The sequence below is a fragment of the Salmo salar genome, chromosome 28 (genome assembly GCF_965601325.2).
Source record: "Salmo salar chromosome 28, fSalSal1, whole genome shotgun sequence".
Classification (NCBI taxonomy): Eukaryota; Metazoa; Chordata; class Actinopteri; order Salmoniformes; family Salmonidae; genus Salmo; species Salmo salar.
In genome coordinates, this window is record NC_138318.1 from 30817273 (window position 1) to 30831199 (window position 13927).

General features: G+C 41.8%; 1 protein-coding gene across 1 annotated transcript in view; it reads left to right on the forward strand.

The window, feature by feature from the left end:
• Positions 1 to 13927, forward strand: part of LOC106589815 (CUB and sushi domain-containing protein 1) — a 406652-nt gene that overhangs the window by 252532 nt on the left and 140193 nt on the right. Inside the window, exons 31-36 of the mRNA XM_082970365.1 lie at positions 2406 to 2522; positions 3367 to 3480; positions 4933 to 5028; positions 6529 to 6732; positions 8978 to 9102; positions 9538 to 9634. Of these exons, the coding sequence (XP_082826491.1) occupies positions 2406 to 2522; positions 3367 to 3480; positions 4933 to 5028; positions 6529 to 6732; positions 8978 to 9102; positions 9538 to 9634 (753 nt within the window). The remainder of the gene's footprint in view (positions 1 to 2405; positions 2523 to 3366; positions 3481 to 4932; positions 5029 to 6528; positions 6733 to 8977; positions 9103 to 9537; positions 9635 to 13927) is intronic.

Consider the following 13927-nt stretch of genomic DNA (forward strand, 5'->3'; position numbering starts at 1 on the left):
TAGTCCGTGATAGTCTGTAGACCCTGCCACATATGTCTCGTGTATGAGCTGCTGAATTACTACTCCACTTTATACTGTCTCTATACTGACGTTTTACCTGTTTGATTGCCTTACGAAGGGAATAACTGTACTGTTTGTATTCGGCCATATTCCAAGTCACCTTGCCGTGGTTAAATACAGTGGTTCGCTCTTTCAGTTTTGCGCAAATGCTGCCATCTATCCACGGTTTCTGATTAAGGTAGGTTTTAATAGTCACAGTGGGTACAACATCTCCTGTACACTTCCTGATAAACTCAGTCACTGTATCTGTGTATTTGTCAATGCTATTATTTTAGGCTACCAGGAACATATCCCAATCTGCGGGATCAAAACAATCTTGAAGCGTGGATTCCGATTGGTCAGACCAGCGTTGAATAGTCCTTAGCACGGGCACTTCCTGTTTGAGTTTCTGCCTATAGGAAGGGAGCAGCAAAATGGAATCGTGATCAGATTTGCTGAAGTGAGGGTGGGGGAGGGCCTTGTAGGCATTTCAAAAAGCTGAGTAGCAGTGGTCTGTTTTCTCAGAGCGAGTGCTACAGTCAATGTGTTGGTAGAACGTCTGTAGCGTTTTTCTCAAATTTGCTTTGTTTAAATCCCCAGTTAGAATAAATGCGGCCTCAGGATATGTGGTTCCCAGTTTGCATAGAGTCCAGTGTAGTTCTTTGAGGGAATTCCAGGACAATGACTGAAAGTCGCAATGACTGCCAGCAGAAACCCATAGATTTCCAGTCATTGTGCTAACGCTACTTAGCATTGGCTCACAAAACGACCTCTAACTTCTTTCATACCGGACACAGAGCCATAAAAATGGTATCCATGAGTTCATCTGACTCTGGGGAAGTAGACATATTGTCAAAATCCCAAACTATCCCTTTCGTTGTTACCCAGAAATGATTTGATATTGAGATAAAAATGGCTGCATTGGACCTTTAACTAAATCTCTCGCTCCATGGGTGTAAAATTTCTAGTTTTAGGCTGGGAAGACCCAGATACAAAACATTTTTTTTACAGCAGAAACTCTGTCTTCCCATAGGAAGTATGAGGTGAGGGTGATGTGATCAAAGGTATGGGAAAGGAGTTCGATAAGCAGAGGCTGCATCCTGACACCAGGTTTATAAGCTCCACAAGGTATTGTGGGCAGATGAAGGAGCAGACCTGGGGGAGCAAGGTATTGTGGGCATGAAGGAGGAGACCTGGTGGAGCGAGCGCAGGGAGTCTTAGGGTGCTTGAGACGTGGCAGGAATCTCAATCGATGATCATTGTAGCAAGGACCAAGGGGATGGAAAGAACAAGGCAGGTGCAGGAAGAACACAGGAGGGTATCAAGCGATTGGGGCATTGACATTTTCTGAAAGGTGTACAGCAAGTAATAATACTTAATAAAAAAGGAAATGAGAAGAAGGGTTAACTAGGGATTTAGGGTCAGGGAGAACGAGAGGGGACCAGAGCTCACTGCCCCCTAATGTTGTGTGTTCAGTCATTTTCTCTCCATTTGCCAGTATTTATTCAGAGTTTCTCAAAGTAGTTAGTAGGGCAGTACACTACTAGTCCCAGGGACCCATGTACAGTATGATAATAGAATCTTGACATTGACAGATTTCCTCCTTTGTGTTCTGTTTTCAATGACCTTAAATTTAAAGGTGGGTACCATGAATTATTTTATTTCACCCTTCATGCATGGCCCTCATGCTATGTCCTTCGAGTGAAGCCACGTGTGTCCACGGAGCCATTGAAATCAGTATATTTCACCTCTGGACACATTTCAGGCCATATTAAGGACTTATTGTACACATGCTTAAGGGCGACATAAACACAGAGATATATGGAATCTTAATCATGTGGGCATGAAGAAGCAGACCTGGTGGATTAACCTTTAATGTTGGTCTGAAGCGGTGTTGATATTTTGTACAGTGAGTTAAGACCTATATGTTATGCCTCTGATAAACACTTTTTTGGGGGTAGTTTGGTTGCTGAAAAAGGTCCCAGCAGACATCATTTAACAGGTTGTACTGGTTCCTTTCAGAGGGACTAAAAGCAACAAAGACAAAGTAAAAAACATGGAACTGTTTTAGTTTTGTTCGTTTTTTTTCATTCAAATGCCCCATTTCACCAATGTTATTGACTTAGGCCTATGTAACAAAACAAGTTGTGGATTGAGTTGTTTTGAACCATTATCATTGAGCTGCTATGAATGTCGAATGACGCTCCAGATGTTAAGAGAACGCACAGCACATCTTTGTTCCAACATAACAGCTCGCAACTAGTGCACTGACCTTTCTCCCATGTGTATACATGGTGCTTGTCCTTTCATGATTATTGTCTCTGGGAATAGAGTAACACGGAGATGGTTTCTGGTGTGTCTTTCAGCTCCTTGTGGTGGTCATTATGCTGGGTCTGAAGGCGTGGTACTCTCTCCTAACTTCCCCCAGAACTACACCACTGGTCAAACGTGCTCCTACTACATTACTGTCTCTGGAGAATTTGGTAAGGTTTTTTATTTTATTTAACCTTTATCTAACTAGGCAAGTCACTTTTAAGAACAAATTCTTATTTACAATGACGACCTACCCCGGCCAAACCCGGACGACGCTGGGCTAATTGTGCGCCGCCCTATGGGACTCCCAATCACGGCCGACTGTGATACAGCCTGGAATCGAACCAGGGACTGTAGTGATGCCTCTTACACTGAGATGCAGTGCCTTAGACCGTTGCGCCACTCGGGAGAAGGGTTAATCAACTGCAACATTATTAAAGCAGCACTTAGGCTTAATCTGACTAGTGTTATACCTCTGACTTAGCTGCCTACAGTCCAATGGAGGATTTACCATCATTTTCAGATATTATCATTGTGGAAAGTATGTATCTTAAGATAGTCTCCTCCTATCCAGGCTTATACAAAGCATAGTTCAGTCATGAAGTGCTGAATCATGGATCAAGGTCTGTTAGAGTCATCCCTGGTTCTTGTTTGACCTCATACAAGTCATGTTTTCTCAATTGTGCGTGATATTCAGCCGTGATGACACAACCAAAACATATCTAATTGTATAAGGTATTTATCTGTGCCTCAGTGCGTATTTATCATGCATGAACTGGTGTAGCAGATGTGAAATCGCAAGGCAAAAATTGTTGGTTAGCCTGTTGTGTGTTGACATCAACCACCCTGAGACCTGGGTAGTTAGCACGCTAGCCTTGTGTCATTGTTGACAAGATTCCAAGTTCCATTTTGCCATTTTAAACACTCGGTTTACCATTTGCAGATAGGATTGTTTTGTAGCCACATTTTTCATACTGAGGTAACCTATATGATGTCCCCATTTTGTCTCCTCAGTGGTGTTTGGGCAGTTTGCCTACTTTCAGACGGCAATGAACGACTCAGTGGAACTATTTGATGGGGCCAATCAGAATGCCAGGCTGCTAAGCTCCCTCGCTGGGTCTCATTCTGGTACGTAATAGCTTTCCATTCTTTCCGTTGTTTATAGCCTTTAAATGAACAAAACCGATGGAAAACACACACGCACATGTTGTTGGGGAAGACAAGAGGTGTTAATACAAAAAGGTCTCAGCATGATCCCTGTATTAATAACTGCTGTTGGCACTTGGTTACTGTCGCATTCAAAATGTTTTCATTTCAGTAATTAATATTGCGACATAACGTCCATATTGCGACATAACATCCATATTGCGACATGATGTCCATGCCATATCAGAAATAAGCAATGCTTCAATGATCACAAGTATCCATGGTTTCAGTCCTTAGGCTACTGTTGCCGTCTACACTGTTCTTACCCCTACATGGCTTCAGAGAGAGCTTGTGTGGCCTACAACTTTGCGATTGAGCTGTTGTTGCTCCCAGTCCTTAGGCCACTCTCTCAGTATTTTTGTATTATTTAAAGCCACCTAATAAAATCTGAAAAATTCAACACCTGTCCTCATCCGATTTATCGCTGGTATTAACAGGGAAGGTAATTACATTTCAGGACAGAAATCAGCCTCAATTTTACATTCTTCTGAGGATTGATTAAGGCTGTTGGATATAAACTGTTTGTATGGGACCTTGTACTATTCAGATTTGTGTTATTCTGCAGTGCAACAATATATTCCCAAGGGAGATGATGGTCTTTGACTTTGTCTTTGGATTTCACCATTCAGTAATGCAGTATGTGATGTGCTATATAAAATTAAAATGGAAAGGTTATACTGAATTAGATAACACATTAATTACCTCTGACATTTGTCCAAGACGTGTATACGAATATTTTCTGTACACTATTCCTTTGCACTGGTAATTGAGATTTTCTATCAACAAGTAACTTGATGTGTTTTCCCTGTCTATTCATGGTGACATTTGAAATATAATGATACATTAGATCATAATGCATTGGCTGTGTTCACCTTAATGGAGGCTGATTAGCAACCTACATTAGCCACATCCACAATAAGCTACTCTACCTAATTATAGGCGTTCAAATGTCATGGCTTTCAATAAGTTCACGCCATCAAGACACTTCCTACCATGTTTTCATTGTCACAGCTGATTACACTTTACAAGACTCAGGCCTACAAATGTGTAGCCTATACAAAGTTGTTTGTCTTGTCCAACATTCTCATTATTGATAAGACTTTGTTCTTCCTCTTATTATTAAGAGAGTCCTCTACTGCATAGACCGTACTTAAAACTGCCAACAGCATGCTATTTACCCAGCAAGCTTTTGAATGGGAGCTAGTATATTTATAAGAAGCAATTCATCATGCAGCTGAGGTTTTGTTCTGTATAGCACACAAGAAGGGTCGGGAATCTCAAGAAAGGCCACTGTTGGCTTCATAGGGTTAACACTGTGAGTCAGCATATTGTATGTGTTTAAAAAAATAAGATTTATTCATCCTTTTTTTGCAGGAGAGACCTTGCCCCTGGCGACATCAAACCAAATTATGGTGCGATTTACTGCAAAGAATGGTCCTTCCGCCAGGGGTTTCCACTTTGTTTACCAAGGTATGTTTATATAATGTATGAACAGGTAATACGATGCAATATATACATACTCAGGTCACATGCATGACCCTTCCTTACTGTTTTTACCCCTGTGGCAGTAGGTGTGTTTCTGAGGGTCCTGGAGGACTCCTGAAGCCCTCCCTCCCCAGGCACCAAAGGGTCTTATCTATCCATGTTATGGTTCCCATGGTTGTCAGGCTGTTCAGGGCGTTTGCCGTTATCTCTCTTGCCCCATGGGAGCCTAGGGTGTCAGTACTCTAATCATTATACCTGCGCAAGTCATGTCATGATAAAAGGGATTTCTAGCTGCTTTAGTAGGCAATGAGCAGGACGGCTCTTACAGATGCACTATAGAACAGTATGCTGAAAGTGTCATATCCAATATTTAAGGACTCCCTCTCTCTTCCATAATCAATATAAAATGTCACACATTAATATATAAAATATAAACCCACATGTTTTATAAAACGTTTCCAGAATGGCAGAGTACGATTTTTATTTTTTATTTCTTAACTCAATCCTTTCAGATTCCTTAAATCCAATGATGCCTTTGGCTTTTATCATCGAGGTGTCATGTCTACTTTATTTTAGTGTCATTTAGAGGTTCTCTCTCATGTAGATAATAGCTCACCTCAGGACACATCAAGCATTTTCTCTCTCTGTCAAAATTGTAATAAATAAGCTATGTGAATTACATTAACTTTTACTGTCAGCTGCCTTATAAAAATGGATGATCTCAAATTGTAATCTTTCATGAAGTAAGTTGAGCACATATACTGTACAGTGTTTACCACACTGTGGGGATGGAAGGGTTTTTAAAATACTCCCTGACAGTTAGAATAGTTTGTTTGGTACTTGGAGGTGGATACCTCCATGATTGCAGAACACACTCCGCTCTGGTACAGATCTAGAAATATCAGACACAATCCCTCCCAGACCAACAGTAAAGGCCTCAATATTGCACTAAGGTATATTATATACTGTAGATAAAATAGTATTTGAACCCTTACACCCCCAAAAAAAACATTCACATGTAAAAATCGGATATGGAGTTTCACACGTGAAAAACCTTAACGTGTGACAATCTCACTTTCACGTCACATGTGAAAAACATTCACGTCTGTGAGAGAAGAGGGGACAAGGCCATGCATGCAGTGGTACATAATGTTTTGATATACTGTAGTACAGATCGTAACCAGTCATGTTTTGAATATCAGATATATATATATATTTGGTTTCATTGTCATCTTCCATGCCTTGGTGTCCTGAGAGTGTTCATGATTGAATAACAAAGTTATAACACATGCTCAAGTGTTTTTACTTCAGCATGAATTAGCCATTAGTATGGCTGATGATACACTGAGATCATTCTATAGGTCTCAAATGTCCATAATGACAAATCATATATTACTACCACATGGTATTGCAATTTTCCTGTGAGCTTTAAGCGAAGAGTTAACACATCTAGGTGTTAAACACTGGGTACTCTTTTCTTTGTAGCTGTGCCTCGCACCAGTGACACGCAGTGCAGCTCTGTCCCAGAGCCACGCTACGGTAGACGGATTGGGTCCGAGTTCTCCGCTGGTTCCATTGTTCGCTTTGAGTGCAACCCTGGGTATCTGCTACAGGGATCCAAAGCCATCAAATGCAATGTGGTCCCCAATGCGCTAGCCCAGTGGAATGATACTGTGCCCGCTTGTGCTGGTAAGCCTCCTCAAATAAGTCACATTTGTGGAGATTGATTTAGAGATGGGTACATGTTGTTGTAAAAGGGAAATTCCACCACTTTTCAACCTGGTATTAATTATCACCAGCACCATACCGAGTCTGTGAAAATGACTCATTTCCACTATCTGCCGTTAAAATAAATGTTTTTACTTTATATATATTTTTTTACGGTAAAACGTAGGAATGCGTCATTTTTACATATGTAGACATTGGTATCGTGCTGAGATAACGAATATGAGCTTGAAATGTGGTGCAATTGCCCTTTAAGAACATACAGTGGGTAGAACATCTAATAGATGTCATCATTTTTTACATTTGTAAGTTACCATAAACACCATAAACATACTAAGATATTGGGAAGTGAGATGATTCTTTAGTCACAATAATGTTCTAAACTCAGCAAAAAAGAAACGTCCCTTTTTCAGGACCCTGTCTTTCAAAGATTATTCGTAAAAATCCAAATAACTTCACAGATCTTCATTGTTAAGGGTTTAAACACTGTTTCCCATGCTTGTTCAATTAACCATGAACAATTAATGAACATGAACCTGTTGAACGGTCGTTAAGACACTAACAGCTTACAGACGGTAGGGAATTAAGGTCACAGTTATGAAAACCTAAGACACTAAAGAGGCCTTTCTACTGACTCTGAAAAACACCAAAGGAAAGATGCCCAGGGTCCCTGCTCATCTGCGTGAGCGTGCCTTAGATGTGGCCTGGGAAATAAATTGCTATGTCCATACTGTGAGACGCCTAAGACAGTGCTACAGGGAGACAGGATGGACAGCTGCCCGTCCTCGCAGTGGCAGACCACGTGTAACAACACCTGCAGAGGACCGGTACATCCGATCATCACACCTGCAGGACAGGTACAGGATGGCAACAACAACTGCCCGAGTTACACCAGGAACGCACAATCCCTCCATCAGTGCTCAGACTGTCCGCAATAGGCTGAGAGAGGCTGGACTGAGGGCTTGTAGGCCTGTTGTAAAGCAGACATCACCTGTCAACAACGTCGCCTATGGTCACAAACCCACCGTCGCTGGACCAGACAGGACTGGCAAAAAGTGCTCTTCCCTGGCGAGTCGCAGTTTTGTCTCACCAGGGGTGATGGTTGGATTCGTGTTTATTGTCGAAGGAATGAGCGTTACACCGAGACCAGTACTTTGGAGCGTGATCAATTTGGAGGTGGAGGGTCATGTTCTGGGGCGGTGTGTCACAGCATCATCGGACTGAGTTTGTTGTCATTGCAGGCAATCTCAACGCTGTGCATTACAGGGAAGACATCCTCCTCCCTCATGTGGTACCCTTCCTGCAGGCTCATCCTGACATAACCCTCCAGCATGACAATGTCACCAGCAATACTGCTCGTTCTGTGCGTGATTTCCTGCAAGACAGGAATGTCAGTGTTCTGCCATGGCCAGCGAAGAACCCGGATCTCAATCCCATTGAGCCTGTCTGGGACCTGTTGGATCGGAGGGTGAGGGCTAGGGCCATTCCCCCCAGAAATGTCCGGGAACTTGCAGGTGCCTTGGTGGAAGAGTGGGGTAACATCTCACAGCAAGAACTGGCAAATCTGGTGCAGTCCATGAGGAGGAGATGCACTGCAGTACTTAATGCAGCTGGTGGCCACATTGACTGTTACTTTTGATTTTGACCCCCCCCCCCCTTTGTTAAGGGACACATTATTCCATTTATGTTAGTCATATGTCTGTGGAACTTGTTCAGTTTATGTCTCAGTTGTTGAATCTTGTTATGTTCTTACAAATATTTACACATGTTAAGTTTGCTGAAAATAAACGCAGTTGACAGTGAGAGGACATTTCTTTTTTTGCTGAGTTTATATAGAATTATAAACTGGGTGGTTCGAGCCCTGAATGCTGATTGTCTGACAGCTGTTGTATATCAGACTGTCTGCCATGTGTATGACATTTATTTTTACTGCTCTAATTACGTTGGTAACCAGTTTATAATAGCAATAAGGCACCTCGGGGGTTTGTGGTATATGGCCAATATACCACAGCTAAGGGCAGTGTCGAAGCACTCCACGTTGCATCGTGCTTAAGAACAGCCCTTAGCCGTGGTATATTGGCCATATACCACACCTCCTCTTGGCTTATTGCTTAAATGACTCATGTCAAATTTCCCCTCGGTGTCTTGACTCACCTGGCATGTGCCCCATTCAATGTGACTCTAATTTCCCCTCTGTTTCGCTCCCCAGTTCCATGCAGCGGTAATCTGACAGAGAGAAGAGGCACCATCCTCTCTCCCGGATTCCCCGAGCCCTATGGGAACAGCTTGAACTGCGTGTGGAAAATCATTGTCACCGAAGGAGCTGGGATTCAGGCAAGTACAAAGGGGGCAGGTCTGAACTCATCGAAAGTAATAAGCTACACCGACAGACAGACAAGAGAGGGAAAATTGTATTTTTTGAGTGACAGGCTATAGCACATTTTAACCGTCAGTCGTCCGACTGAGAAGAAAAGAAAATTAGACGGTATAAATTAGACCCGTTGCCAGCAGAAGTAGTTTTAAAGCACATAAAAAACAGCTGCAGTCTTATTGCTATTGATCGTGCCCTAATGAGAACAACTCGTTTTTTTAAATACTTCTTACAAGACCACAGTATAAAACCTGGGTTTATGTCTATAGCAGAAAAGAAAACTTCCCTCAATAAAAAACACCAGTCTCTCATCTAACCATTCAAAATGCTTGTCCTTTCAGAGAGATGGCATGTACATTATTTTTGTCACTCTATTTACATATTTTTTTCTTTTGCAGATTCAAGTAATGAGCTTCGCCACTGAGCATAATTGGGATTCCTTAGAAATCTATGATGGAGGGGACATGACAGCTCCTAAACTTGGAAGCTTTTCAGGTGGGAATTGGTTTACTTAATCATGCATGGAATCACACGTTTCCCCTTGAGATATCATGTCTGTGTGCAATATAATACTTATTGCGAATTAGGTTTCATGTGTTTTACAGAATTCTTACAGGCCTATTATTTTGAAGACCACAATAAATATGAAACCCACTCATGTTATGTTCCATAGTTCTTCTAGGGGACTGAACATTGATCATGGGTCCAATACCTTTCTCCGCAATCTTTTACATAGCAGACCAATGTCCCAATCGTCATGTTGGATGACTCACAGTATTAGCTCCAGAGACCTTTTGAAATCCAGTTGGCAGCCATCTTGGCTTTCGTTGCCTCCCAGTTAATCCTAGGAACAGCATTTCTGCAACTGAATAGCTGTGTCTGCTATCTAATGAAGATGTTGAATGCTATGGCTGCATTAGGCATGGTCAGTGATATGTATGGGCATATTCCACCCTTGTGAAAATAGAGGGCACTTCCCCTGTCTGGCAAATGTGTGGGTTTATCAATCTTGAGTAGATCCATTAGTTCATGACTTTCAGTATGTGTACATGATTTTAAATGATTCAGTAAGCGAGGTCAGTTGGAGAAGAAGGTCGTGACGGACATGTACATTGGGGACATGTTGGAACTCCTCCATTGGAATGAGTAGAATTCTGCAGTATTTCAATTCAATGTTTCAAGGACGAAATTACATATATTAAATATTTTTGTTGTTGTAGTGACATTAGTACATTCTAAAAAGTATTCTTTAAGGAAAATGTTTTTTTTTATATATACAGTATACACTACCATTCAAAAGTTTGGGGTCACTTAGAAATGTCCTTGTTTTTGAAAGAAAAGCTAATTTTTTGTCCATTAAAATAACATCAAATTGATCGGAAATACAGTGTAGACGTTGTTAAGGTTGTAAATGACTATTGTAGCTGGAAACGGCAGATTATTTTATGGAATATCTATATAGGCGTACAGAGGCCCATTATCAGCAACCACACTCCTGTGTTCCAATGGCACGTTGTGTTAGCTAATTGTCACGACCGTCGGATGAAGTAGACCAAGGTGCAGCGTGGTGAGCGTACATTTTCCTCTTTATTGAATGTCGCCAGCAAAACCAATAAACAATACAAAACGACCATGAAGCTTACAGGGCAAAGTGCCACAAACAAAGTTAACTACCCACAAGGACAGGTGGGAAAAAGGGCTGCCTAAGTATGGTTCCCAATCAGAGACAACGATAGACAGCTGTCCCTGATTGAGAACCATACAAAGAAATACAAAACAAAGAAAACAAAGAAATACAAAACATAGAAAATCGAACATAGAATGCCCACCCAAATCACACCCTGACCAAACCTAAATAGAGACATAAAAAGGCTCTCTCAGGTCAGGGCGTGACACTAATACAAGTTTATCATTTTAAAAAGGCTAATTTATCATTAGAAAACACTTTTGCAATTATGTTAGCACAGCTGAAAACTGTTGTTCTTATTAAAGAAGCAATAAAACTGGCCTTCTTTAGACTAGTTGAGTATCTGGAGCATCAGCATTTGTGGGTTCGATTACAGGCTCAAAATGGCCAGAAATAAAGAAAGTGCTTCTGAAACTCATCAGTCTATTTTTGTTCTGAGAAATGAAGGCTATTCCATGTGAGTAATTGCCAAGAAACTGAAGATCTTGTACAGCGCTGTGTACTATTCCCTTCACAGAACAGCGCAAACTGGCTCTAACCAGAATAGAAAGAGGAGTGGGAGGCCCCGTTGCACAACTGAGCAAGAAGACAAGTACATTAGAGTGTCTAGTTTGAGAAACAGACACCTCACAAGTCCTCAAATGGCAGCTTCATTAAATAGTACCCGCAAAACACCAGTCTCAATGTCAACAGTGAAGAGGCGACTCCGGAATGGTGGCCTTCTAGGCAGAGTTCCTCTGTCCAGTGTCTGTGTTCTTTCACCCATCTTAATCTTTTCTTTTTATTGGCCAGTCTTAGATATGGCTTTTTCTTTGCAACTCTGCCTAGAAGGCCAGCATCTCGGAGTTGCCTCTTCACTGTTGACGTTGAGACTGTTGTTTTGTGGGTACTATTTATTGAAGCAGCCAGTTGAGGACTTTGAGGCGTCTGTTTCTCAAAGTAGACACTCTAATGTACTTGTCCTCTTGCCCAGTTGTGCAACGGGGCCTCTCATTCCTCTTTCTATTCTGGTTAGAGCCTGTTTGCGCTGTTCTGTGAAGGGAGTAGTACAAGGGTGACCCCAACCTTTTGAACGGTAGTTTATACGTAGGTTTAGTTCACATAATATCATTTAAAAGTATGCATTAATGTGTCTGTAATATAATAAATGTCACGAAAACAAATGCAGACATTAATAAATACATTTCTGTATCTTCCAAAATAAAGTTCATTCGGAAAGTATTCAGACTCCTTGACTTTTTCCACATTTTGTTACATTACAGACTTTTTTTACTCATCAATCTACTCAATCTACACACAATACCCCATAACGACAAAGTAAAAACAGGTTTTTAGACATGTTTGCAAGTTTATACAAAGAAAAAATTCTAATATGACATTTACATAAGTATTGAGACCCTTTACTCAGTATTTTGTTGAATGACCTTTGGCAGCGATTACAGCCTCAAGTCTTCTTGGGTATGATGCTGCAAGCTTGGCACACCTGTATTTGGGGAGTTTCTCCCATTCTTCTCTGCAGATCCTCTGAAGTTCTATCAGATTGGATGGGGAGCGTCGCTTTACAGCTATTTCCAGGTCTCTCTATAGATGTTCGATCGGGTTCAAGTCCAGGCTCTGGGTGGGCCACTCAAGGACATTGAGACTTGTCCCGAAGCCACTCCTGCATTTGTCTTGGCTGTTTGCTTAGGGTCGTTGTCCTGTTAGAAGGTGACCCTTCGCCCCAGTCTGAGGTCCTTTGCGCTCTGGAGCAGGTTTTCATCAAGGATCTCTCTGTACTTTGCTCCATTCATCTTTGCCTCGATCATGACTAGTCTCCCAGTCCCTGCTGCTGAAAAACATCCCCACAGCATGATGCTGCCACCACCATGCTTCACCGTAGGGATGGTGCCAGGTTTTCTCCAGACGTGACCCTTGGCATTCAGGCCAAAGAGTTCGATCTTGGTTTCATCAGACCACAGAATCTTGTTTCTCATGGTCTGAGAGTCTTTAGGTGCCTTTTGGCAAACTCCAAGCTGGCTGTCATGTGCCTTTTACTGAGGAGTGGCTTCCGTCTCGCCACTTTACCATAAAGGCCTGATTGGTAAAGTGCTGCAGAGATGGTTGTCCTTCTGGAATGTTCTTGGTGGTTCCATACTTCTTCCATTTAAGACAAATGGAGGCCACTGTGTTCTTGGGGACCGTCAATGCTGCAGAAATGTTTTCGTACCCTTCCCCAGATCTGTTCCTCTACACAATCTTGTCTCGGAGCTCTACGGACAATTCTTTCGACATCATGGCTTGGTTTTTGCTCTGACATGCACTGTCAACTGTGGGACCTTAAATAGACAGGTGTGTGCTTTTCCAAATCATGTCCAATCAATTGAATTTTCCACAGGTGGACTCCAATCAAGTTGTAGAAACATCTCAAGGATGATCAATGGAAACACGATGCACCTGAGCTCAATTTCAGGTCTCATAGCAAAGGGTCTGAATACTTATGTAAATAAGATATTTCAGTTTTTGTTATTTTAAATCAATCTGGAAAAATGTCTAAACCTTTTTTTCCTTTGTTATTGTGTGTGGATTGCTGAGGATTTTTTTATTTAATCCATTTTAAAATATGGCTGTAATGTAACAAAATGTGGAAAAAGTCAAGGGGTCTGAATACTTTCCGAAGGCACTGTATGTTATACAATGGTGGAGGAGTGCCAAGATGGAGGCGCGGTGGCTTTTAAACAGCGCCCCTGTCAGCCATCTAGTGTATATATAAATCACTGGGTGCACCAGTGGGTGGAGGGTGTCTTAACTTGCGTCTGTCCTCCTTTATACAACCTGATCATGCTAAATGCCAACTGATAGGTGTTAGCTGTGTGGGAGTGTTAAACTGTGGGGGATTTCCATGGCAGGTTATGTTGTCAAGCCTCACCATCTGTGATATTTTAGGATGTCCTCCTGTGGGTCGAAACTACACATCCTTTATGTTAGAAAATATAGATGTGGCAAGAACACATCTGTTACACACACCAAAACAGTCGTGAAGAGGGCAGGACAATGCCTCTTCTCCCTAAGGAGGCTAAAGAGATTTGGCATGGGCCTTCAGATCCTCAAAACGTTATACAGCT